The sequence below is a fragment of the Rutidosis leptorrhynchoides genome, chromosome 5, assembly GCF_046630445.1.
Source record: "Rutidosis leptorrhynchoides isolate AG116_Rl617_1_P2 chromosome 5, CSIRO_AGI_Rlap_v1, whole genome shotgun sequence".
Classification (NCBI taxonomy): Eukaryota; Viridiplantae; Streptophyta; class Magnoliopsida; order Asterales; family Asteraceae; genus Rutidosis; species Rutidosis leptorrhynchoides.
This window is the reverse complement of record NC_092337.1, coordinates 152,437,610-152,465,062: the sequence shown is the minus strand read 5'-3', so window position 1 is coordinate 152,465,062 and position 27,453 is coordinate 152,437,610. Positions and strand designations below refer to the sequence as shown.

Below are 27,453 nucleotides of genomic sequence, written 5' to 3'. Positions count from 1 at the left end.
TAAAGGATGAAATACCCAAAGGATCGGAGAAACATCTTAATATTCGGGAAGACGGAACCCGGTATAGGGCTGAAAGGATTTGGGTACAAAAATTTGGAGATATGAGAGAAATGGTACTTAGAGAAGCTCATAAAACCAGATACTCAATACATCCTGGAACGGGGAAGATGTACAAGGATCTCAGGAAATATTTTTGGTGGCCGGGTATGAAAGCCGATGTTGCTAAATACGTAGGAAAATGTTTGACGTGTTCTAAGGTCAAAGCTGAGCATCAGAAACCATCAGGTCTACTTCAACAACCCGAAATCCCAGAATGGAAATGGGAAAACATTACCATGGATTTCATCACTAAATTGCCAAGGACTGCAAGTGGTTTTGATACTATTTGGGTAATAGTTGATCGTCTCACCAAATCAGCACACTTCCTGCCAATAAGAGAAGATGACAAGATGGAGAAGTTAGCACGACTGTATTTGAAGGAAGTCGTCTCCAGACATGGAATACTAATCTCTATTATCTCTGATAGGGATGGCAGATTTATTTCAAGATTCTGGCAGACATTACAGCAAGCATTAGGAACTCGTCTAGACATGAGTACTGCCTATCATCCATAAACTGATGGGCAGAGTGAAAGGACGATACAAACGCTTGAAGACATGCTACGATCATGTGTTATTGATTTCGGAAACAGTTGGGATCGACATCTACCATTAGCAGAATTTTCCTACAACAACAGCTACTATTCAAGCATTGAGATGGCGCCGTTTGAAGCACTTTATGGTAGAAAGTGCAGGTCTCCGATTTGTTGGAGTGAAGTGGGGGATAGACAGATTACGGGTCCGGAGATTATACAAGAAACTACCGAGAAGATCATCCAAATTCAACAACGGTTGAAAACCGCCCAAAGTCGACAAAAGAGCTACGCTGACATTAAAAGAAAAGATATAGAATTTGAAATTGGAGAGATGGTCATGCTTAAAGTTGCACCTTGGAAAGGCGTTGTTCGATTTGGTAAACGAGGGAAATTAAATCCAAGGTATATTGGACCATTCAAGATTATTGATCGTGTCGGACCAGTAGCTTACCGACTTGAGTTACCTCAACAACTCGCGGCTGTACATAACACTTTCCACGTCTCGAATTTGAAGAAATGTTTTGCTAAAGAAGATCTCACTATTCCGTTAGATGAAATCCAAATCAATAAAAACTCCAATTCATCGAAGAACCCGTCGAAATAATGGATCGTGAGGTTAAAAGACTTAAGCAAAACAAGATACCAATTGTTAAGGTTAGATGGAATGCTCGTAGAGGACCCGAGTTCACCTGGGAGCGTGAAGATCAGATGAAGAAGAAATACCCGCATCTATTTCCAGAAGATTCGTCAACACCTTCAACAGCTTAAAATTTCGGGACGAAATTTATTTAACGGGTAGGTACTGTAGTGACCCGAACTTTTCCATGTTTATATATATTAATTGAGATTGATATTTACATGATTAAATATTTCCAACATGTTAAGCAATCAAACTTGTTAAGACTTGATTAATTGAAATATGTTTCATATAGACAATTGACCACCCAAGTTGACCGGCGATTCACGAACGTTAAAACTTGTAAAAACGACATGACGATATATATATGGATATACATATGGTTAACATGAGATTATGATAAGTAAGTATCTCCATAAGTATATTAACAATGAGTTATATACATATAAACAAGACTACTAACTTAAGGATTTCGAAACGAGACATATATGTAACGATTATCGTTGTAACGACATTTAAATGTATATATATCATATTAAGATATATTAATATATCATAATATCATGATAATATAATAATTTAACATCTCATTAGATATAATAAACAATGGGTTAACAACATTAATTGAGATCGTTAACTTAAAGGTTTCAAAACAACACTTACATGTAACGACTAACGATGACTTAACGACTCAGTTAAAATGTATATACATGTAGTGTATTTAGATGTATTAAAATACTTTTGGAAGACTTCAAGACATATATCAAAACACTCATACTTAACGAAAATGGTTACAGTTACTTTTCCATTCTTTTCTTTCATCAAGAATTCTAGTCGTATTCTTACCCGTATTATACACAGCTTCAAAACGTACTTACTATGAGTATATACCAATAGGAACTAGCATGGGATTCCACTCTTGATTATTTCATGTATGACTAATCAATTTTAACTTCTACCATGAGCTAGTCAACTAACTAGAACTCCTTTTAACCCCACTCACCACTCACCAATTACCACTCATCATTCACTCCATTTCACTTCCAATTCTCTTTCTAATTCTCTCTCAACACACACACACTATTATGAACGTATTTTTCCAGTAGTTAATCATCATCTTCATCAAAAATCACTTCAAGAATCAAGCTATAATCATCATAGGAAGAGCACTTCAAGAACACTTCAAAAATCCCTTCAAGTTTACTAATTTACTTCCAAGCTTTCTAATCCATTCCAAGTAATCATCTAAGTTCAAGAAACCTTTGTTATATACAGTAGATTATCTTTCTTATTCAAGGTAATATTCATATTCAAACTTTGATTCAATTTCTATAACTATAAACTATCTTAATTCGAGTAAAAACCTTACTTGAACTTGTTTTTGTGTCATGATCCTACTTCAAGAACTTTCAAGCCATCCAAGATCCTTTGAAGCTAGATCATTTCTTGTCACTTCCAGTAGGTTTACCTACTAAACTTGAGGTATTAATGATGTTCATAACATCATTCGATTCATATATATAAAATTATCTTATTCGAAGGTTTAAACTCGTAATCACTAGAACATAGTTTAGTTAATTCTAAACTTGTTCGCAAACAAAAGTTAATCCTTCTAAATTGACTTTTAAAATTAACTACACACATGTTCTATATCTATAGGATATGCTAACTTAATGATTTAAAACCTGGAAACACGAAAAACACCGTAAAACCAGATTTACGCCGTCGTAGTAACACCGCGGGCTGTTTTGGGTTAGTTAATTAAAAACTATGATAAACTTTGATTTAAAAGTTGTTATTCTGAGAAAATGATTTTTATTATGAACATGAAACTATATCCAAAAATTATGGTTAAACTCAAAGTGGAAGTATGTTTTCTAAAATGGTCATCTAGACGTCGTTCTTTCGACTGAAATGACTACCTTTACAAAAACGACTTGTAACTTATTTTTCCGACTATAAACCTATACTTTTCTGTTTAGATTCATAAAATAGAGTTCAATATGAAACCATAGCAATTTGATTCACTCAAAACGGATTTAAAATGAAGAAGTTATGGGTAAAACAAGATTGGATAATTTTTCTCATTTTAGCTACGTGAAAATTGGTAACAAATCTATTCCAACCATAACTTAATCAACTTGTATTGTATATTATGTAATCTTGAGATACCATAGACACGTATACAATGTTTCGACCTATCATGTCGACACATCTATATATATATTTCGGAACAACCATAGACACTCTATATGTGAATGTTGGAGTTAGCTATACAGGGTTGAGGTTGATTCCAAAATATATATAGTTTGAGTTGTGATCAATACTGAGATACGTATACACTGGGTCGTGGATTGATTCAAGATAATATTTATCGATTTATTTCTGTACATCTAACTGTGGACAACTAGTTGTAGGTTACTAACGAGGACAGCTGACTTAATAAACTTAAAACATCAAAATATATTAAAAGTGTTGTAAATATATTTTAAACATACTTTGATATATATGTATATATTGTTATAGGTTCGTGAATCAACCAGTGGCCAAGTCTTACTTCCCGACGAAGTAAAAATCTGTGAAAGTGAGTTATAGTCCCACTTTTAAAATCTAATATTTTTGGGATGAGAATACATGCAGGTTTTATAAATGATTTACAAAATAGACACAAGTACGTGAAACTACATTCTATGGTTGAATTATCGAAATCGAATATGCCCCTTTTTATTAAGTCTGGTAATCTAAGAATTAGGGAACAGACACCCTAATTGACGCGAATCCTAAAGATAGATCTATTGGGCCTAACAAACCCCATCCAAAGTACCGGATGCTTTAGTACTTCGAAATTTATATCATATCCGAAGGGTGTCCCGGAATGATGAGGATATTCTTATATATATGCATCTTGTTAATGTCGGTTACCAGGTGTTCACCATATGAATGATTTTTATCTCTATGTATGGGATGTGTATTGAAATATGAAATCTTGTGGTCTATTATTACGATTTGATATATATAGGTTAAACCTATAACTCACCAACATTTTTGTTGACGTTTAAAGCATGTTTATTCTCAGGTGAATACTAAGAGCTTCCGCTGTTGCATACTAAAATAAGGACAAGATTTGGAGTCCATGTTTGTATGATATTGTGTAAAAACTGCATTCAAGAAACTGATTTCGATGTAACATATTTGTATTGTAAACCATTATGTAATGGTCGTGTGTAAACAGGATATTTTCGATTATCATTATTTGATAATCTACGTAAAGCTTTTTAAACCTTTATTTATGAAATAAAGGTTATGGTTTGTTTTAAAAATGAATGCAGTCTTTGAAAAACGTCTCATATAGAGGTCAAAACCTCGCAACGAAATCAATTAATATGGAACGTTTTTAATCAATAAGAACGGGACATTTCAATAGAATACCACTAACTTACTTTCTTCTTGCTCGGCAATAGAGCGAAGGCGTCTTTTGCGGGGAGTGGCAGTCTCCTCCGTTGTAGCTTTGCGTTTTCCGCGGTCTTCACCACCGGGAATGGTAAACGTATTAAGAATAAGTTCTTCAATAACAATGATTTCGACGTCGCCTTCTTTTGGGCGGCGCGCTTGTTTAATCGCTCGAACGTCGGCTGTGGTCATCAGTTGGTCTAAGCTGATTTCTACAAAAACACGAGTGCATTAGTTTTTGCAAATATAGTATAAAATGAAATGCATATTTGCGCAAAAGAAAAGTATAAAGCGATATACCATTGTTCGCTTCATCGATTAAAAGTGCGTCGTAATCACCCCATAGCCAATATATGGAAACTCCGCCGATATAAAGTGGCACGTTGGAGTATGCGCGCATAATCAACCCAGCATTTTTGATTGACTTGAGGATCTCCTGTTCAAGATCATCAAGAGTAATTTTATCATTCGCATGGGCGTCCATCTCGGTACACCAGGCTTTCGCGATGTTGCTGTCGCCATGGTCAGTGTTGTTAATAAAGAAAAAAGAACTGCGCCAGTTCCCAATTGAATCTTTAGGAGTCGTCATGACGCCAAGGCGGCCACGGAACGAATACCACCCCGCATCATGTGGCGTTAAACCGTTGAAAGCGCGAAACACGTTAAGTAGTGGTTGCTTATTGAGAGCGTTGCAATACATCTCAAATAGCACAATTTTGTTGACAGCGTTTGGATGCAATTGAGCAATTGCAACCTTATAATGCTCACATACGCTACGAAAGAAAGGCGTAAGTGGCAGCCGTAGATTGCCATGCGAATTAGCAGCCTCATAGATGGTAATCATATCCTTGGGAGGAGCATTAGCCCTATCCTCTGCTGTTGGTACAGTAGGAGAAAATTGCGCTAACAGTGGATAGTGCTGTGTTAGGGTTTCGATCTTCGCCGCTGTCATATAAGAGACGAAGGCGTTAGGTGTGTTCGCAGATGATGAAGATGCCATTTTTTGATTATATGAATAGATCTGGTAATGAATTAGAAAATGGCGAAGTATGAATCGATCAATTGCAAGTGTGAATCGCTAAAGGGTGAGTATGGAATTCGATACATTGTGCTTAAAAATAAATTGATGATGAAAGCGTAAAGTTGTTTATGCGAGTTGTTGTGCTATTTATAATTAAAATTCAGGCGAGGAAGTCGTAAAGGTAATGATTAAATTTTAATGTCTAAAACTACCGCAACGTGTCAACGGTAATTATATAGCCGTTACAGCGTTTTCTGATTTGACAGCTTTTCAAAGTTACTGCTGTTATTACGCGTATCATTACGAAGATTAACGGTAATAAATTAACGTTGAAAAATTATTAACAACTTGTTATAAGCATATTTTAAATAGCATATTTTATTTTTTAGAGTTTATCATGATACATTTGCTATGCGAAATGTACCATATTAAACTGGGGGGACTTGATCATATACATAGCATTGTATATATATATATTTTTTATTTGCTAAAGGCTAAAAGCAGAAGTTGCGCGAAGTATATTCAAAAGACTTGACATATCCGTTAAAAGTTATGTGTGCGGATTATGGCGCATTAATAAAAGACTGCAGATTATCTTCGCTAAGTTATCGCAGACAGCAAGTAAATCCGCACACCGCGAATATTTTGAATACTATAAATAGAGAGTTTGGCCTCTCATTTATAGGTTGTTGATTCTCTGCCATTTGCCCGAACCTTTGTAATTTTCACTTGTGACTTTGCCCAAGGAAGATTTACATCGAGTTAAGGTGAATCATGCTAATTAACAATCAAGACCGGGTCGGGGTGGTTGATCACTTGATCGAAAAGTGAAAGATGATCATCAGGGCCCAAAATAATCATCAAACATCCAATTCTCCATCTTTATCATTGCACTCAATCCTTAATTAAGTAACTCATTAATCTAGGATTGATCAACTTGCATTATTTGTTTGAATTGGTCTTGGAAGCATGCATATGATCTTGACATCTCACTACCAAAGAAGAAACAATCTTCTCCTTAGTTTTCTTTCTTGACTTCCAATATGGGAAAGTGATCTTAAACCACTTTATGTGATGTCAATTCAAACTTACATAATTATATTGATTAACCTTAAAAATGTTTAAATGTAGGAAGCATATTCCTTTAGAGTTAAACACATATATTAATGAGGTATAATTTAATTAGAAGCATGGACATTTAAAAGAAAGTTAGGATTATTAAATCATAGGAACATCTTTAATCAAGTAAGCCCATTTTAGCAAAATCATATCTTAGTATGTCTAACTCTAATCTCATATAATTTTGCTTTTAAGTTAACCTGTCCTTTTGCTAGATGTTTACAATGGCATTATCATGATTCGTCAAATATTTAAGTGAGCACTTAGATTAAGATTTATATTAGTAGATAAAACCACATTCTTAACTTGTTAGACATATAATTCTAATGGTTCTATCCTTGACCATCATGTTGTTATCCAAGTACTTCTACTTTTGATTTCATTAAATTAATAAACACATGAGTCAAGATCATTTGAAGTTAGCAAACCATATCTTAATATGTTTGAATGTAATTTCATATGGTTTGGTCTTAGGATAAATACAAATTTTAGCACATATACATGTCACATCTTGAATAAGAAATCCGTCAAATAATTACATAGTTTAATGTATAAGTAAACATTAATGTCCAACACGTGTATATAGTTAAATTTATTTTAACCTTCCCATGTGTTTGTAAATATTAAAAAGTACACACGATTTTCTATCAAGGGCCAATATGCATCTTTCTTCCTTCGTCTTCCCGCCTCCCCTTGTTTCCTTATTTTGCATTGCCACCACCCTTTCTAGCATATTTTTGGTCGTTTTATAGCATTGGATACCTCCTTTCTCCAACTATAAGCATATCGCAAGTGATTTGGCTTCTCCATATTCTCTTCTTCGGAATGGTGTGTGTATTCCAGGCGTCATAGGTTTTCTTATTGTCGTTCGCGTGTCTGAGTTTGTTGTTTGGTTGGAATACACGTTTATTGACAGTTTTTGTTTGTTTTGATGGTCGTCATCCTCCTGATTCCTTCCTCGTGGTGATTCGAGCTCCCTGGATCTATCAAGTTTGGTATTGTATTTGCTGAAGTTATGGTTGACGTCTTGGCCGTCCGTGCTACTAGAAAGCAGCTACTTCGTCGGATTCGGGTTTCGTTTGTTGCTCCTGTGTGGTTGTTCCTTTTTCCGGAGTATGCTTTTTGTTGCCAGGAATCCATTTTCTCTGGTTTCCTTTCTGCTCGGGAACTAGGCGACGAGTACCTTTCTTGGCACTTCTGTTCTTGTCGGTGACCTGTTGTGGAGTTTTTTGGTGTGGGTTCATGGATTCTGAAGGCGTTTTTGGTTTGGTGGTTGCCCTATTTTTTCGGCCAACTTCTTTTCTGTTGGGTTGGGTTGGGTTGGTTTGTTAGTTTCTTTCTGTTTCGTTTCACAAGCCTTGCTTACTCTGCGACATTTCTTGCATTGGGGTCTTGGTCGTGATGTGTTCTTAAACGGTGGTCGGTTCTTTTCCGACTGTTTTTCTAGGAGCTAGTCTTTGGGTTGTTGAGGCTTTTGGTTGCGGTAGCAGACGGTGTTCTCTCGCTTGTCTCCATGGTATTATCTGATTCCTGTATGCTTGGGGACCTCCGGTGTTCTTTTCGGTGGCTTTTGGGCCCGTTGGAATGGTTTGGTGTAGCCTATATTTAGGTTTCCATGGGTTATAACTTTAGTCACGTTTTAGTTCTTAGTTAAATGCGTTTTCACCATGTTGGTCAATCCATTTGATTAGGTTGTTGTTGGATAGGGCTCGTTTGTTGATTTACTTTTGTATCGGTTCTACTTGTTGGTTTTCACATCCGTTAAATCTTATTAAGTGTTTTAGAGGAAAAAAAAACAAATTAATATAACTTTTTTTTTAATCTTGATTCATTTATTTATGAGTCCTGGATTTTTTTTATACACAATAACAAAATTCTAATAGAGATTGGCAAAAATACACTTTTTCAAAGTTTTCAAACAATATATACTTTTTTTTAAAAAAAAAATTGCCAATATACACTATTAGGTCGACCAAGTTGTTGGTCGACCACCCTTTTAACTTGGACGACTACCCTGCAAGGTTGCTCACATAACTTATTTGAAATTTGACAAAATGATACACCTTGGTCGACCACCTTGTATTGGTTAGTCGACCACCTTGTTAGAGTCGGTCGACTACGTAGTCAACCATGTTGGTCAACCACCTTGTTAGAGTCGGTCGACTACGCAGTCAATCATGTTATAATGTTAGTCGACCAAATTTTTGTTCGAATAAGAGTGGTCTACCACCTTGTAATGGTTGGTCGACCACATTGTTAGGATTGGTCGACTACGCAGTCAACCATGTTATAATGATAGTTGACTAAAATCTTAGTCCCCTTGATGGTGTATATTGGTAATTTTTTTAAAAAACGTGTATTTTGTTTGAAAACATTAAAAAAGTGTATATGGGCCAATTTTTCAAATTTTAACATATAGTTCTAGCTACTTGATTTTAAGTCATTTCAGTTGTGTTCACACTTGAGGGGTTGATGGTGTATATTGATAATTTTTTTTAAAAAACGTGTATTTTGTTTGAAAACATTAAAAAAGTGTATATGGGCCAATTTTCCAAATTTTAACATATAGTTATAGCTACTTGATTTTAAGTCGTTTTAGTTGTGTTCACACTTGAGGGGTTTCTCTTTTTTTCTCACTTTTTTTACTTTATTTTTGTTGTTTACCTAACCACTTTATATTATTTATATACATAACATTAACATGTTCCATCGCTTTCGTTGCGTCGTATGAGTTCTCACCTGATCTTTTAGGGAATGTTGGTTCCCTATTCGCTTTGGTCAAAACTGAGAATCCGAAGCATGTTCATGAATCGGTGGAAGTTGATTTTGAAGACGATGTATTTTCGTCGGGTAACGTTTGGGTCAACGAGCTTAATTCCACTTCGGACTTCGTTGGTATCTTGTCGTATGAGTTCCCACCTGATCTTTTGGCCATTTCAAATCGTATTGTTTTTTCGGGTCATCCAATATATGGTCAACACATTGATGTAGTCAATGAGGCTCTGATCGTTAATAATGATCAAGGAGGTAACGTTTTGAATACGGACATCGTTCAGGAAGTGGTCGTAGAAAATGTTCCGAGCGTGATCGTGGATGTTGAAGTGGTTGACGCGGGGCTGTAATCAGGGAGTTTAGGGGAAGTGGATATGTCATTACTTAACAACTTGGGAACAATTGAGTCGGGTTTGGATAAAGCTACGGTTTTAGATTCTGCTTCGAGATCAAATTTGGCTACTGTTTTAGAACATAACAGTCTGGGAGCATCTAATGTTGTTAATGAATGTGGGAACATTGCTTCTAATCACGTGAATTTGGATGGAAATGTTAAGCAGGTAAACGAAGACAACATCACTTTTGCAGATAGGTTGATTCGTTTGAAGAAGGAGAGGCAGAAAAAGAAGGAAGAATTTAAGGCCAAGCGTTCGGTTATAAACATGAAGGATAGAATTGTGGTTGTTAATTGTATTACGGAGTCGGTTGATAATGGGTTTACGCATAAGGATGAAGAGGAGTTGGTCAAGTCGTTTGATGATGGTAACGTGCTCCCACTTCGAGAAGGAGAAGATCTTGGAGTGTCCGAAAATAATGGTACCGGTGGTGATGGTGTAGAAGCGAATCGAAACATTAGCTTTTTTGAGGGCCTTAAGGAGGAAGGTTGACTACCCCCTTCCGTGATGGGTATTAGGATTGGTAGCGCTTCGACAAAGGCGTCGTCTTATGCGATTGAAAATTGGTCGAAGAAGAAACTTGTTCGATTGAAGGTTGACGGAGTGATTGTTAAGCCGATCACAAAGACGCGAAAAAGTAAAGTGGTTGTCGAGTAGAATTGACCCATTTATTGTTGAATGGTTCTTTTAAGAGTTTTTTTTTTTGTCCTTATTTGATTATATAGGGTTAATTGGGTCTTGTATTTGTTTGTGTTCCGGGCTCGTTTTGTGATCCGGATGCTCAAGGCTCGGTTTTAGTTAGATTTTGATTCTTGTTTAGTGTTAGAGTTCGTTTACTGCTTCCGAGCCTTGCAGTGTTTTTGGTTCTTTTGTATCTCTATTCGTCTTTTCATCTATTGATGGAAAAAACTTAGTTTTAATGTTATCGTTTTTAGCAAAAAATAAAATAAAATAATAATAAATAAATTAACATGTTCCATCAATGTCGTTTTTTCAGCTATATTTTTTCTTTGAGATATTGTTACGTTACCTATATATGAAAACTTTAATGTAAATAAACTTAACAAATCTACTTACCGTTCTTATAATCTTTGAAATTTTTGTACGTAACAACTCGCCAGCAGCAACGCGCGGCTTGTTCTATCTCGTTAAAACTAAATCTATTGTTCTTTTTCCGTTAACACAAAATGTATCGTTGTGGTGTGAGTATCTTCCTGTCACTTTAAAAGCAGCTTTCTCTTTTATTATATGGTTGTACTTTTTTTGGAGAATAAAAAAATTAATTAAATTAATATAGATCGGATATTTTAAAAAGGGTACAATTAGTAGAGATCCAAAGTAAACCCCAAAATATACTTGAACAATAACCATTGGCTACAATCTAATACAATCGAGCCTGATCGACATTCGACATACATCAACATCATCAACAACTTGAAAATAAACGTATGCAAAATTGACATCAAACACAATTGCATCAAAACGACACAAACCCACGACCGTATAAGTCCACATGAAAACACCTTTTAATAAGTTAAATTTTAACCCACGACCTCTTAGCGGATAAGTTACACCATATGCCTGATTGTTTACTACTTAGATCTTGCTGTTTAATTAATGATTATATTCATGTTGATATTTAATTTAATGTTTTATTAAATCATTATTGTCTTGTAGATGCAACTCCATCAAGAAAAGCAATGCTTCTACAGATATACGTTGCAATGAAGGCTATGCCTTTTTACTGTGCTCTTCCAACAGTCTCAGAGTACATGGTTGAAAATGGATGGACTCGGTGTTTTTCACGAATAAGCGACGTTGGCTGGTTTTCGTATAGTTATAACTTAGCGTTTTATCTGGTCCTCGTTGAATTCGGCATTTACTGGATGCACCGTGAATTACATGACATCAAACCTTTGTACAAATACCTTCACGCAACACATCATATCTACAATAAGCAGAACACTCTTTCACCTTTCGCCGGTGAGTATCTTTTTACCGAATTGGTTCCGGTCATGCTAGGGGTGTTCAGCTGTTCCGTTTTTGGTTTCCTCGGTTTATTCAGTTTAAAAATTTTGGAGGCAAAATCGAAAATCGAAACCGACACTACAACTAATTAAGTTTGTAATTTTGAACACTTTTTAAATCAATTTTTGATGCTTATATATAATACATGTAAGTTGGAAGCCTCGGAAATTATGACGTTAAAAATTTTAAGCGTGAACAGATATAGTGTAAAAAACTAAGTGTTATTAACTTTTGAATACTTTAAGTGTAATTGGTTTTTAATTTTTGACGCTTTTAAGTGTCAAAATTTTGAAAAAAATTATAGGTGTAAAAACATATTAATTTATTCTTCTTGAAAGCGTCCAAAATAATAAAAGCGTTAAAAATGAAACATTTTTTTAGTGCGAATTCAATTTCAAAACCGAAATCGAAACCGAATCCAAATTCGGTAGGTTATCGGGTTTAATGATTTGAAACCAAATATTGAACACCCCTAACTCAGAACCCAGTAATGTAACAGTCTCATAAGTACTTGACTTGTATATGATTTTGTATCAGGATTGGCGTTCCATCCTTTAGACGGGATACTACAAGCGATACCGCATGTGATTGTACTGTTTCTTGTCCCGACACATTTCACGACTCACATCGGACTATTGTTTATCGAAGCGATATGGACTGCAAATATACATGATTGTGTGGATGGGAAGATTTGGCTGGTGATGGGTGCAGGGTACCACACAATTCATCACACAACGTATCGTCATAACTATGGGCATTATACCGTGTGGATGGATTGGATGTTTGGTACACTTCGTAATCCTGCAGAAGACGAGACCGAGACCAAAACCAAGACGACGTGATTTTTAATTCATTTGTTTTATCGTTAAAGTAGTTGAAGTATTTATATTGTATTATGGATTTGTATTTGACAAGTTATGATCAACATATAACTACTTTTTTTGGCAAACAGATAACTATTTGTGTAATGTTTTTGCTATGCAGATCCTGCTACAAACACACCTATATGAGTTAGTTTATTTGTGAGGCAGGTCAACAACGAATGGGCTTAGACCCGAACTGTCACGATCATTCACATCTATTTCAGTAGGTAGGAAGGGCGTGGAAGCTACCGTTTCTAAGCTATTGACTCTCCTAGTAGTGAAGGATTAAGAAAGACAATGAATTTACGAGATCTTGATCCATTCAGTGCCTTCACTTGTGAACAACAAAAACCTATTCAGTTGATTGCTTCTCTACCTAAATTCTAACAAAATGGTTTTTCTCTCTCCCAGGAATAAGAGAAACATTAGAAAAATTTTCCTCCTTTTGGTAACGTATGCCGAGATAGATTGGAAAATCTCGCTTCGACGTTGCCTCAAATGTCAATGACTCATGATCTCTTAGTCCGATCCTGGACAACCCAGTTGGGACCAAAATAACCGAAATTTGTGACAGAAAATCGTTTGCAGCAATAAATAATTCCGTAATATACATTAAATACTGTTTTAGAAGTTTCTAATTAAAATAAATATATTGGTAATTAGTACAAACTTTTTAAATCGAAAAAGTAAGTAAAGTTAAAAACAAAAAATCTAAAAAAATAAAAGATAAAAGATAACAATTGGAAAAGAATCAATCTTAGGAGAGCAAATTTATTGTCTACTTTTTCTTTTGAAAAAAGATAAATAAATATACCGAAACGTTCAATTACAAAACCACATTTGATAACACCTAATACGACAATGTTTTTAAGTGACCTCTAGTAATAGGATTCATACATATTCTCAGAATCTCATGTAACAGAATAACAGCCATAGATAGAACCAATCATAGATTCAGCCTGCTTTTTGGACAATGAGGAAGTTCCTTCCGGAATCAAACTCAAAAGGGGAGTGATTCGTACACCATTAGAAATTATCCATACATCACTAAATATGCTTTAGAGAGTTGTACAGTACAACACTGTATTGCATATTATTTCATATTTGCATATTTAGTGGTGTATGGCTAATTTTGGTAGTGTACGAAACATCACCCAACCCAAAAACCACTGAAACCGAATTGCTAACTATATAAAAGAATTGGCAACGGGCCCAAATCGAGTATCGACCTTGTCCACCTCTGAGAGTGATAGCATCAGAGGTGGAACTTTGGGTATTGTTACCTGGAAGCTGCTGCTGGAAGATAACATAGCTTCGAAAACCTAATCGAAATAACGTATATTACACAGAAATTAAACAACAAAACTGAAGAAACGTCAAAACCACTTCATATTCATTCAATCCAATAAATGCTTCATTTTACATGGCCAAAAACAAAGGGAAAAAAAAATGAAGAAGCCAGTAGTACCTTGTGATCTATATGTCCAACAGCATACAAATAATCTAATAACATATTAATGGATGGATACTAATAACAACACCACTCACATTCATTACAAATCAATACTCTCTAAACGCCAATAAAACGGCGAAAAGCTTGAGTAACAAGTTACCTTTGTTATACGTGTCAACAAACTTGCTCCAATAGTGTATCACCACACCAACCCCTTTCGTCTTCTAAATATGTCAACGCTCATACGAGACTTTTCAGGCTTGTTTGACTTCTTTGACTTCTCGAGTCTACTATCTAAACTATTTCTAGAAACTTCCGGAGGGTCCGGTTTTAACTCAATCGTATCTGGATTACTAGTGGTCCCACTTTCGGATGCTTTCTTTTGATTCTCAACTTCTGCTGTTGCAGGCTTTTTTGAGCCATTCGTAGTAGCCCCTTTTGATTTTCCAAGAGCTAAAACGAACTTTTTCAAATGTCGAATGAACTCGGGATAGTACTCGAGGTTACAATGGCCCCCACCGGTTAACCATAATGGTTCGTACTGGTTCTTGCAAAGCTCCCATAGCTGTTTTCCATGAGAATGATCAACAACCTCATCTGATGTTCCCTATATACCAAAAAACATAAAAAAAAAAAAAAAAAAAAAATCAATTAAGACATTCAAATTGATTAATTATCTCTTCATTTTGTTCAGGGTTGCAAATATCGCTACTCGAGGAGTACACGGTCGGGACTTTTTAAGGGAGTATTTGGGGAGTACTCGGAAACTCGAGTAATCAGATGTTGACCAAGTTTGACTTTGACCAACTTTCCAAGTAATCCCGAGTTTTGACCGAGTTCTCCACGAGTTTTAAAAAGCGAGTACTTGCTGAGTAATTTTGATTTCTGCAACACTGATTTTGTTTCATCAAAAAAAATATTGATTGATCTTACATGAATGACAAGAACAGGGCAATTCACTAAACTGATCTTCTCAATGTTCTGTAACAAATTCAAATATATAAATAAATATTAGCAGAAGGATTAAATTTCTACAAACAAGTAAGAAATCGAACTTCTATTAATACGTAATTAAAATAATCATAATTTTGTTAAGACCTTATAAATATCGAACCAATAGGTTCGTTTGACAGGATACAGCACCCTAAGGCCTGAAAGAATGGGACTGTGTAGAACCACGCCTCTTAAATCGGGTGTACGCGATGCAAGATCAATGGTGGGACCACTACCAACCGATTGACCGTACACAATTAGTTGCTCGTCTTTAACATTGTACTTCTCTTTCAGGCATTTATACACTGCATCAATGTCCGCGTACGTATTACACTCAGATGGCTGTTACAGGGGACGAAAACAGAGAAGGAAAAAAAAGGAAGAGTATGTCACTTTACTAAACTTGTCTTAATTAGTGATCATAGGTATATATTGTTTTGATAAATATAATGCGAATATGAAGTTAATTACAAACCTTTCCAGTAGATTGCCCATAGCCAGAGTAGTCGTAGCTGCATACGCATAAGCGAAAGTTTAGAAGTTTCAAAAATGAACAAATGTTCATTTGAAGTTTCTATATATGTAATCATTTAATTTATTACTACTTGAAAAAGCAAAATTGAGGTAATTAGTTGATTAATTTTAGGGATATAAGTGGCTAAGTTCACATTAATCTTCTGTTCTTAATAACATTTCACATCTATTTTCATAATCACAATTCAAATATTTTTACATTAACTTCTTAGATGTTTCCAATAATTTGTACTAAAAAATCAACATAATTAGGAGTATTACCCACCCAAACACTCAAATTGTCATAACTTTATGAATCAAAATGTTCATTTTTTAACGGCAAACATACACACCTATTTTGTCCACAGCGGGACTCGAACTCATACTTCAAGGTTAATTGAGACTCCTTAACCTCTGGGCCAGAAACCCTTTGGGTGAATCAAATTGTTCTTAATACTAACAATTGAGCATAATCTTTAATCACACTTAAGGCACCATAAGTTCAACATAAACCCTAATTGAACATGATCAAATACTAAACAATACCAACATAAACTCTACAACTAAATTAACCATATTTAATTAAAATTAAACACCACCACAAAAACAAGATCAGAATACAACAATTAGATACATAAAAATCAAGAAGAAAAAAAAGCAAGAAAATACCCAACAAGATTAACACGAAGACGAAGGCTTAATTCGACAAAAAGCTCGAACATTTGACCCAAATCTGCAGCATTACCATGCGAATACAAAAGTGTAGCAGTAGCTTTCGGATGTTTAACATAAACACTCACAATTTCATTTCCTTTTTTAGTCCTAAGCTTCAACACATCAACACCATCTCTCCGGGGAACCTCCGGTATAATTAACTGTCCATCTCCGTCGGATTCCACCGTGTACGACGGCGGCGTTGGTGGAAAAAAAGCAAACTTAGCAGCGATCGATGATGTTACTCCACCCATCTATACTTCGATTCATAAATAATACCAAGTATAATACAAAGTTTCAAACTTTATTATTAATTAATTAAACTTGTGTCGTCTTTTTATATCAGATCTCACTCCCTTTTTTTGTTAGTGACGACAAATTAGATAGTGGTGAGGTTGTGATGTGTCACTGATGTTTTTGGATGGTGGGGGCAGGGGGTGTTAGTTTGTGGTGGCGCGTGGATTTATGTGGGCGGCGATTGGGGATGAATTATTATTGTGTTTCCGGTTACCGTTATTGGGAAAAAAGAAAGTAAACTTGAGTTGAGTTGGGTGGCATAAAGTATTGGGATACCATGAAACATTTATGATACTAGATAGATTCCCATTACACTCAATTCTTTAGCTATTTTTTTATACATTTTTGATGTAGTCTTTTGAAGTTTGGTACCTGAATGCAACACATTTTAGGTATACAATTTATTAAGGTTTTTGTTTTTATTAATTAACAGTCATGGTTTGGTGGTTAAAGTCAAGTTTATAATTTGCGAGAACCATTTTAACTTGATAATGATTTTTGATTTGTACACTACAAAAATAATACATACACCGTTAATTATATAAAACATAATTAGTGACGTATAACTAATATTTGTGGTTCACAAATTTCCACTCATATTGACATCCAATTGTATTAGGGATGACAATGTCACCCGATTCGGTGGATATCCACCCGATCTATTCGTTTAGTGATGGATATGGATGAACCTAAATGAATATTGATATAGATATAGATGAACCTAAATGGATATGGATATAGACATGGATGAAAAGTTTCATCCATGGATATATCAATTACGAACCGAAATACGTATACAAATACAAAAAATATAGATATATGCTTATATATTTATTATTAAAAGCTCATTTACAGTTACATTTACATTTTGATTTCAATCCTTTAATATAATAAAATAATAACTATAATATATTACACCAAAACATGTATATGTAACAAAATAAACTTACAAATTTCATATTTAATTTTTTATAATCTATGTCTTATAAATAAATTTAAGAAATTTTGTTATATCTTCGAAAAAAATTACACATTTTTATGGATAGAATTTAATAATCTCATGTTATAATCTACGTCTTACCCGTTTAATCCACTGGATATGGATATGGAGATGACTTGAAACTAAATGGATATGGATATGGATATGGATGAACAAAAACTAAATGGATATGGATATGGATACGGCGTCACCCGATCCATATCTGATCCATTGCCATCCCTGATTGTGTATAGACATCCACATGATTTACCTGCTGAAATGTCCCGTTCATATCGATTTATAAACGTTCCATATTAATTGATTTCGTTGTGAGGTTTTGACCTCTATATGAGACGTTTTTCAAAGACTGTATTCGATTTTAAAACAAACCATAACCTTTATTTATCGATAAATATTTAAAAATATTACGACGATTATCAAATAATGATAATCTAAAATATAGCGTTTTCACACGATTATTACATAATGGTTTACAATAATATTACACATCAATTTAAGTCTTCGAATGCAGTTTTTAAACAATATTATACAAGCATGCTGACTCCAACTCTTGTCCATAAATTAGCATGCAACAGCGGAAGCTCTTAATAATCACCTGAGAATAAACATGCTTTAAACGTCAACAAAAATGTTGGTGAGTTATAGGTTTAACCTATATATTTATCAAATCGTAATAATAGACCACAAGATTTCATATTTCTATTTCTCATAAACAGCATGCAATCTGCATAAAAATCATTCATATGATGAACACCTGGTAATCGACCTTAACAGGATGCATATAGAATATCCCCATCATTCCGGGACTCTCATCGGACATGATAAATCGAAGTACTAAAGCATCAGTAACTCGGATGAGGCTTGTTGGGCCAAATAGATATATCTTTAGGATTCGCGTCAATTGGTGGCAATTATAATAAATGTAACACCCTAGGCAAATCCCACATCGCCCACGAACATGAGTGATCATGGGATTATAAGGTAATACTCACGCTTAAATGACACAACGCGTTTTGGGACCACAGGCAGAGCAGATGTGTGAGTACGCTGTAGTTAAGCGTGCTCGGGCGAGAGCACTACCAGGATGGGTGACCTCCTGGGAAAGTGCTTCTCGTGTGTGGTCGCCAAGAAAAAGCCGTGCGCCTGCGGGCAAAGCGGACAATATTGTGGTCATGTTAAGCTGGGGTGTTACAATAAACACCAATTCTTAGGCTACCAAGCTAAAAAGGGGCATATTCGGTTCGATAATTCAACATAGAATGTAATTTTGATCACTTGTGTCTATTTTGTAAAACATTTATAAAACTGCATGTATTCTCATCCCAAAAATAATAGATTATAAAAGTGGGACTATAACTCACTTTCACAGATTTTTACTTCGTCGGGAAGTAAGACTTGGCCACTGGTCGATTCACGAACCTATAAAAAATATGTACATATATATCAAAGTATGTTCAAAATATATTTACAACATTTTTAATACGTTTTAATGTTTTAAGTTTATTAAATCAGCTGTCCTCGTTAGTAAACTACAACTAGTTGTCCACAGTTAGATGTACAGAAATAAATTGATATAAATTATCTTGAATCAATCCACGACCCAGTGTATACACGTCTCAGGCTAGATCACAACTCAAAGTATATATATTTTTGGAATCAACCTCAACCCTGTATAGCTAACTCAATCATTACTGCATATAGAGTGTCTATGGTTGTTCCAAATAATATATATACATGGGTCGATATGATATGTCAAAACATTTGCATACGTGTCTATGGTATCCCAAGATTACATAATATATTAGAATACATATATAATACAATATAAGTTAGCTAGGATATGATTTGTATAGATTTGTTACAAATTTCACGTAGCTACAACAAGCAAAATTATTCAATCTTGTTTTACCCATATCTTCTTCGTTTTAAATCCGTTTTGAGTGATTCAAGTTGCTATGGTTTCATATTGAACTTAAGTTTATGAATCTAAATAGAAAAAGTATAAGTTTATAGTCGGAAATACAGGTTACAAGTCATTTTTGTAAAGGTAGTCATTTCAGTCGAAAGAACGACGTCTAGATGACCATTTTGGAAAACATACTTCCACTTTGAGTTTAACCATGATTTTTGGATATAGTTTCATGTTCATAAGAAAAATCATTTTTCCAGAAGAACAACTTTTAAATCAAAGTTTATCATAGTTTTTAATTAGCTAACCCAAAACAGCCCGCGGTGTTACTACAACGGCGTATATCCGGTTTTACGGTGTTTTTTGTGTTTTCGGGTTTTAAATCATTAAGTTAGCATATCATATAGATATAGAACATATGTTTAGTTGATTTTAAAAGTCAAGTTAGAAGGATTAGCTTTATTTGCGAACAAGTTTAGAATTAACTAAACTATGTTCTAGTGATTACAAGTTTAAATCTTCGAATAAGATAGTTATATATATATGAATCGAATGATGTTATGAACATCATTACTACCTCAAGTTTAGTAGGTATACCTACTGGAAGTAACAAAAATTGATCTAGCTTCAAAGGATTCTTGGATGGCTTGAAAGTTCTTGAAGTAGAATCATGACACGAAAACAAGTTCAAGTAAGATTTTCACTCGAAATAAGATAGTTATATTTATAGAAATTGATTCAAAGTTTGAATATTAGTATTACCTTGTATTAGAAAGATATCTTACTGTAAATAAGAAAGATTTCTTGAGCTTAGATGATTACTTGGATTGGATTAGAAAGCTTGGAAGTAATCTTGCAAACTTGATAGTATTCTTGATTTTATGAAACTAGAACTTATAGAATTTATGAAGAACACTTAGAACATGAAGATAGAACTTGAGAGAGATCAATTAGATGAAGAAAATTGAAGAATGAAAGTGTTTGTATGTGTTTTTGGTCGTTGATATATGGATTAGATATAAAGGATGTGTAAGTTTGTTTTCATGTAAATAATTCATGAATGATTTATAATATTTTTTGTAATTTTGTGAGTTATTTCATGTTAGTTGCCAAATGATGGTTCCCACATGTTTAATGACTCACATGGGCTGCTAAGGAGCTGATGATTAAGTGTATATACCAATAGTATATACATCTTAGAAGTTGTGTATTGTACGAGTACGAATACGGGTGCATACGAGTAGAATTGTTGATGAAAATGAATGAGGATGTAATTGTAAGCATTTTTGCTAAGTAGAAGTACTTTGATATGTGTCTTGAAGTCTTTCAAAAGTGTACTAATACATATTAATACACTACATGTATATACATTTTAACTGAGTCGTTAAGTCACCGTTAGTCGTTACATGTAAGTGTTGTTTGGAAACTGTAACAACCCAACCCAATATACAATCAAACACGTGTAATAAATTATTATTTTTTTTTACAGTGGAGTGCGCCACGCGCACACCTTAGGGTGCGCGGCGCGCACATGCCCACATTCAGTTCTGTCCGATTTCGTCAATTTTCAATTAAAGATCTCCCACTTCCCGACATATTTAAACGAAACGCTTTTCACAATATGTTATAATGGTTGAAACTCACACGATTCAATAATAAAATGAGTTTTACAAAACGGGGCCCACATCGGCCGTTTTACGAGTTTCATACAAAAGTTCAAGTTTCGACCGCACTAGTTTAAATTCCAAACGACACTATGAGCATGGTGTTTGGGGTTAAACTACCCAATCTCGGTCAAACTCCAAAGCTATCACATCCCAAAAGCGTCCCCCAAACAACAAGCGAGATCTCTAATCCAATCGAATGCCCTTACCCTTGTCAACGTCGGAGCCTATAAAAAGATAAACAACAAGAGGGTAAGCAAAGCTTAGTGAATGCAATAATTATACCCATATATATATAACATACCTATTTGCAATCACTTACACATATACTGTAGTGACCCGAACTTTTCCATGTTTATATATATTAATTGAGATTGATATTTACATGATTAAATGTTTCCAACATGTTAAGCAATCAAACTTGTTAAGACTTGATTAATTGAAATATGTTTCATATAGACAATTGACCACCCAAGTTGATCGGTGATTCACGAACGTTAAAACTTGTAAAAACTATATGATGACATATATATGGATATATATATAGTTAACATGATACTATGATAAGAAAACATATCATAAAGTATATTAACAATGAACTACATATGTAAAAACAAGACTACTAACTTAATGATTTTTAAACGAGACATATATGTAACGATTATCGTTGTAAAGACATTTAATGTATATATATCATATTAAGAGATATTCATACATGATAATATCATGATAATATAATAATTTAAAATCTCATTTGATATTATAAACATTGGGTTAACAACATTTAACAAGATCGTTAACCTAAAGGTTTCAAAACAACACTTACATGTAACGACTAACGATGACTTAACGACTCAGTTAAAATGTATATACATGTAGTGTTTTAATATGTATTTATACACTTTTGAAAGACTTCAATACACTTATCAAAATACTTCTACTTAACAAAAATGCTTACAATTACATCCTCGTTCAGTTTCATCAACAATTCTACTCGTATGCACCCGTATTCGTACTCGTACAATACACAGCTTTTAGATGTATGTACTATTGGTATATACACTCCAATGATCAGCTCTTAGCAGCCCATGTGAGTCACCTAACACATGTGGGAACCATCATTTGGCAACTAGCATGAAATATCTCATAAAATTACAAAAATATGAGTAATCATTCATGACTTATTTACATGAAAACAAAATTACATATCCTTTATATCTAATCCATACACCAACGACCAAAAACACCTACAAACACTTTCATTCTTCAATTTTCTTCATCTAATTGATCTCTCTCAAGTTCTATCTTCAAGTTCTAAGTGTTCTTCATAAATTCCAAAAGTTCTAGTTTCATAAAATCAAGAATACTTTCAAGTTTGCTAGCTCACTTCCAATCTTGTAAGGTGATCATCCAACCTCAAGAAATCTTTATTTCTTACAGTAGGTTATCATTCTAATACAAGGTAATAATCATATTCAAACTTTGGTTCAATTTCTATAACTATAACAATCTTATTTCAAGTGATGATCTTACTTGAACTTGTTTTCGTGTCATGATTCTGCTTCAAGAACTTCGAGCCATCCAAGGATCCATTGAAGCTAGATCCATTTTTCTCTTTTCCAGTAGGTTTATCCAAGGAACTTAAGGTAGTAATGATGTTCATAACATCATTCGATTCATACATATAAAGCTATCTTATTCGAAGGTTTAAACTTGTAATCACTAGAACATAGTTTAGTTAATTCTAAACTTGTTCGCAAACAAAAGTTAATCCTTCTAACTTGACTTTTAAAATAAACTAAACACATGTTCTATAACTATATGATATGCTAACTTAATGATTTAAAACCTGGAAACACGAAAAACACCGTAAAACCGGATTTACGCCGTCGTAGTAACACCGCGGGCTGTTTTGGGTTAGTTAATTAAAAACTATGATAAACTTTGATTTAAAAGTTGTTATTCATAGAAAATGATTTTTATTATGAACATGAAACTATATCCAAAAATTATGGTTAAACTCAAAGTGGAAGTATGTTTTCTAAAATGGTCATCTAGACGTCGTTCTTTCGACTGAAATGACTACCTTTACAAAAACGACTTGTAACTTATTTTTACGACTATAAACCTATACTTTTCTGTTTAGATTCATAAAATAGAGTTCAATATGAAACCATAGCAATTTGATTCACTCAAAACGGATTTAAAATGAAGAAGTTATGGGTAAAACAAGATTGGATAATTTTTCTCATTTTAGCTACGTGAAAATTGGTAACAAATCTATTCCAACCATAACTTAATCAACTTGTATTGTATATTATGTAATCTTGAGATACCATAGACACGTATACAATGTTTCGACCTATCATGTCGACACATCTATATATATTTCGGAACAACCATAGACACTCTATATGTGAATGTTGGAGTTAGCTATACAGGGTTGAGGTTGATTCCAAAATATATATAGTTTGAGTTGTGATCAATACTGAGATACGTATACACTGGGTCGTGGATTGATTCAAGATAATATTTATCGATTTATTTCTGTACATCTAACTGTGGACAACTAGTTGTAGGTTACTAACGAGGACAGCTGACTTAATAAACTTAAAACATCAAAATATATTAAAAGTGTTGTAAATATATTTTGAACATACTTTGATATATATGTATATATTGTTATAGGTTCGTGAATCAACCAGTGGCCAAGTCTTACTTCCCGACGAAGTAAAAATCTGTGAAAGTGAGTTATAGTCCCACTTTTAAAATCTAATATTTTTGGGATGAGAATACATGCAGGTTTTATAAATGATTTACAAAATAGACACAAGTACGTGAAACTACATTCTATGGTTGAATTATCGAAATCGAATATGCCCCTTTTTATTAAGTCTGGTAATCTAAGAATTAGGGAACAGACACCCTAATTGACGCGAATCCTAAAGATAGATCTATTGGGCCTAACAAACCCCATCCAAAGTACCGGATGCTTTAGTACTTCGAAATTTATATCATATCCGAAGGGTGTCCCGGAATGATGGGGATATTCTTATATATGCATCTTGTTAATGTCGGTTACCAGGTGTTCACCATATGAATGATTTTTATCTCTATGTATGGGATGTGTATTGAAATATGAAATCTTGTGGTCTATTGTTACGATTTGATATATATAGGTTAAACCTATAACTCACCAACATTTTTGTTGACGTTTAAAGCATGTTTATTCTCAGGTGAATATTAAGAGCTTCCGCTGTTGCATACTAAAATAAGGACAAGATTTGGAGTCCATGTTTGTATGATATTGTGTAAAAACTGCATTCAAGAAACTGATTTCGATGTAACATATTTGTATTGTAAACCATTATGTAATGGTCGTGTGTAAACAGGATATTTTAGATTATCATTATTTGATAATCTACGTAAAGCTTTTTAAACCTTTATTTATGAAATAAAGGTTATGGTTTGTTTTAAAAATGAATGCAGTCTTTGAAAAACGTCTCATATAGAGGTCAAAACCTCGCAACGAAATCAATTAATATGGAACGTTTTTAATCAATAAGAACGGGACATTTCAGTTGGTATCCGAGCGTTGGTCTTAGAGAACCAGAAAATTTGCATTAGTGTGTCTTATCGAGTTTGTTAGGATGCATTAATGATTCTGGACTTCGACCGTGTTTTCTTTAAAAATGATTGCTTAACATTTTTGTTGGAAACTATATATTTTTAACATATGAATATTATGTGATATATTAATCTCTTAACGTGTTTGATATTATGTGATAGATGTCTACCTCTAGAACAAGTCCCATTGACTCACCTAATAATAATGAAGAGTCAAATGTAAATTGGAATGATTCATGGACTGATTCACAAGTTCCCGAAGAGGAACCGGAAGAAGAGTCGGAACCGGAAGAAGAATCGGAATCGGAAGAAGAATCAGAACCGGATGAAGAAATAGAACCGGTGGGGGAAATAATAAAACGGTTAAGTAAAAGAAAATCCTCAACCAACCGACCAAGGTTAATTATGGTCAATGGTGTTTCCGCCAAGGAAGCAAAATATTGGGAGGATTACCAATTCTCCGATGAATCGGATTCCGACGAGAATTCCGATGATGTTATAGAAATTACCCCAACTGAATTTAAAAAGGCAAAAGAAAATAATAAGGGAAAGGGCATAAAAATAGAGAAATCTAATTCCAACCCCGATGAACTTTATATGTATCGTCAACCCCCGAAGTCCTTAAGTTGTAACAATGACCCGGGAACCTCTAAACCACCAGGTTTTTCTAAACCAATGTGGACAACGACGGCTCGTATTAGGGGAACATCATATATCCCTAGAAACTTGGCAAAACGAACCAAAACCGAAGAAGAAGAAACGAGCGAGTCGGAATAAGATAGTTGTATTCGTGTGGTGTAATATATGTAATATAGTGTTCTTATGCTTTATGATATATGTAAAAATTGCTTGTATTAATAAGTATTTTTTTATGAATCTAACTCTTGTCTATTTTACAGTTTAAAAACACAAAATGGATAGACAACCCAATATTTTAAGAGACCTACCCGGAGACATGATTGATGAAATCTTGTCTAGAGTCGGCCAGAATTCCTCGGCACAACTATTTAAGGCGAGATCAGTTTGTAAGACATTCGAAGAACGTTCCAAGAATGTCTTGGTTTATAAGAGACTTTCGTTTGAAAGATGGGGGATATCACATTGGGAAACCCATAAGTTACGATGTGTTTACTTTGACGCATATATTGCGGGGAACCCAAATGCTATTTTACGCAACGGGTTAAGAAATTATTTTGACTCAATATATCCGAATATTGGACTTCGTGATTTAGAAAAAGCGGCTAACATGCAACATAAAGAAGCATGTTATGCTTACGGATTAGTAATGTTCGCTTCTCACCAAAGTGAGAACAAGAACATTGGGCTACAACTATTAAACAAAACGTTTCCACAAGTGACGGAGTCGGTAATTGGGGTAAGAAATGAGGTTTTTAGATTATTACGGGACTGTTGGACATTACGTAACCCTCGTCCCTTTGATGACGTTACAACACGCTGTCTTATCAACGGCCATAACGGTTATGTTGCACAAGACCAAGGATGGGAAGTAGTCCTAGTAAAACCAGAATGCATGACTTGTTTCTGGACGTATGAATTACGTGTCTTTATTGCCTTTGTTGAACGACTTATGTACTAGCTAGAATTATCTTCACAACTATCTTGTATCAAAGTTATTGTGTGCTATATTTCATGCTTTATGTAAAATAAGCTGTATTGTAAGTTTGTAAAATATTGTATAAAAGTTTGAACGCGAAATATTATTATAATCAGTTTTTCATATAGAATTGTAGTAGTTGAATTGTATATTAGCTACTAAGTATGAACTTAACGGGTAGGTACTACCCGAATTTAAACTTATAAAACGCTAATATGAAGAAAAAGCTTTTATAAATGAGTTCATATTATGCTACGAAATACTATTAACTACTCTTAATATTCTGTATGATTAACTTGTTCCATTTAACTATTTTGAAGGAAATGGCACCGACTACTCGACACACCGTGAATATGAATGAAGAGGAATTCCGTACTTTTCTAGCTTCAAACATAGCCGCAGTACAGGCTGCGCTACATACCAACAATAACCTTGGATCTAGCAGTACATGAAATCGTGTAGGATGCACCTACAAAGAATTCACTGCCTGCAAACCTTTGGAATTTGATGGAACCGAAGGACCGATCGGATTGAAACGGTGGACCGAGAAGGTCGAATCGGTGTTTGCCATAAGTAAGTGTACTGAAGAGGACAAAGTAAAGTACGCTACGCATACCTTCACAGGTTCTGCGTTAACATGGTGGAATACCTATCTAGAGCAAGTGGGACAAGACGATGCGTACGCACTACCGTGGTCAGCATTCAAGCACTTGATGAACGAGAAGTACCGTCCCAGAACCGAGGTCAAT

At 34.4% G+C, this 27,453-nt stretch overlaps 2 protein-coding genes across 3 annotated transcripts; one reads left to right on the top strand and one right to left on the bottom strand.

Annotated features, from left to right (window-relative positions):
• The first annotated feature begins 11,379 nt into the window (after nt 1-11,379).
• On the top strand, nt 11,380-12,996 carry LOC139847632 (delta(7)-sterol-C5(6)-desaturase-like). Of its 2 annotated transcripts, XM_071837338.1 has the most exons (3): nt 11,380-11,474; nt 11,706-12,011; nt 12,594-12,996. In XM_071837338.1, exons 2-3 carry the CDS (start codon nt 11,729-11,731, stop codon nt 12,896-12,898), a joined length of 588 nt encoding a protein of 195 aa, XP_071693439.1. In that variant the 5' UTR covers nt 11,380-11,474; nt 11,706-11,728; the 3' UTR covers nt 12,899-12,996. The 2 variants fall into 2 exon arrangements, with proteins under 2 accessions (XP_071693439.1, XP_071693440.1); XM_071837339.1 differs by lacking the exon at nt 11,380-11,474 and having other exon boundaries at nt 11,678-12,011.
• A 1,294-nt stretch (nt 12,997-14,290) lies between these two features.
• Nucleotides 14,291-17,133, bottom strand: LOC139847631 (uncharacterized). Its single transcript, XM_071837337.1, has 5 exons — nt 16,548-17,133; nt 15,841-15,877; nt 15,471-15,707; nt 15,306-15,353; nt 14,291-14,979 (listed from the first exon to the last, which is right to left on the bottom strand). The coding sequence occupies exons 1-5, from the start codon at nt 16,844-16,846 to the stop codon at nt 14,572-14,574; spliced, it is 1,029 nt and encodes a 342-aa protein (XP_071693438.1). The 5' UTR covers nt 16,847-17,133; the 3' UTR covers nt 14,291-14,571.
• Between the last annotated feature and the right edge of the window lie 10,320 nt (nt 17,134-27,453).

Excerpts from the sequence above, each read along its gene's own strand:
- LOC139847632 (XM_071837338.1), top strand. The coding sequence starts at position 11,729 with ATGCTTCTACAGATATACGTTGCAATGAAGGCTATGCCTTTTTACTGT. Across the intron at positions 12,012-12,593 it reads CACTCTTTCACCTTTCGCCG|GATTGGCGTTCCATCCTTTA; the intron begins GTGAGTATCTTT and ends ATTTTGTATCAG.
- LOC139847631 (XM_071837337.1), bottom strand. The coding sequence starts at position 16,846 with ATGGGTGGAGTAACATCATCGATCGCTGCTAAGTTTGCTTTTTTTCCA. Across the intron at positions 15,354-15,470 it reads ATTGGTTCGATATTTATAAG|AACATTGAGAAGATCAGTTT; the intron begins GTCTTAACAAAA and ends AATTTGTTACAG. Across the intron at positions 14,980-15,305 it reads GCCCTGTTCTTGTCATTCAT|GGAACATCAGATGAGGTTGT; the intron begins GTAAGATCAATC and ends TTTGGTATATAG.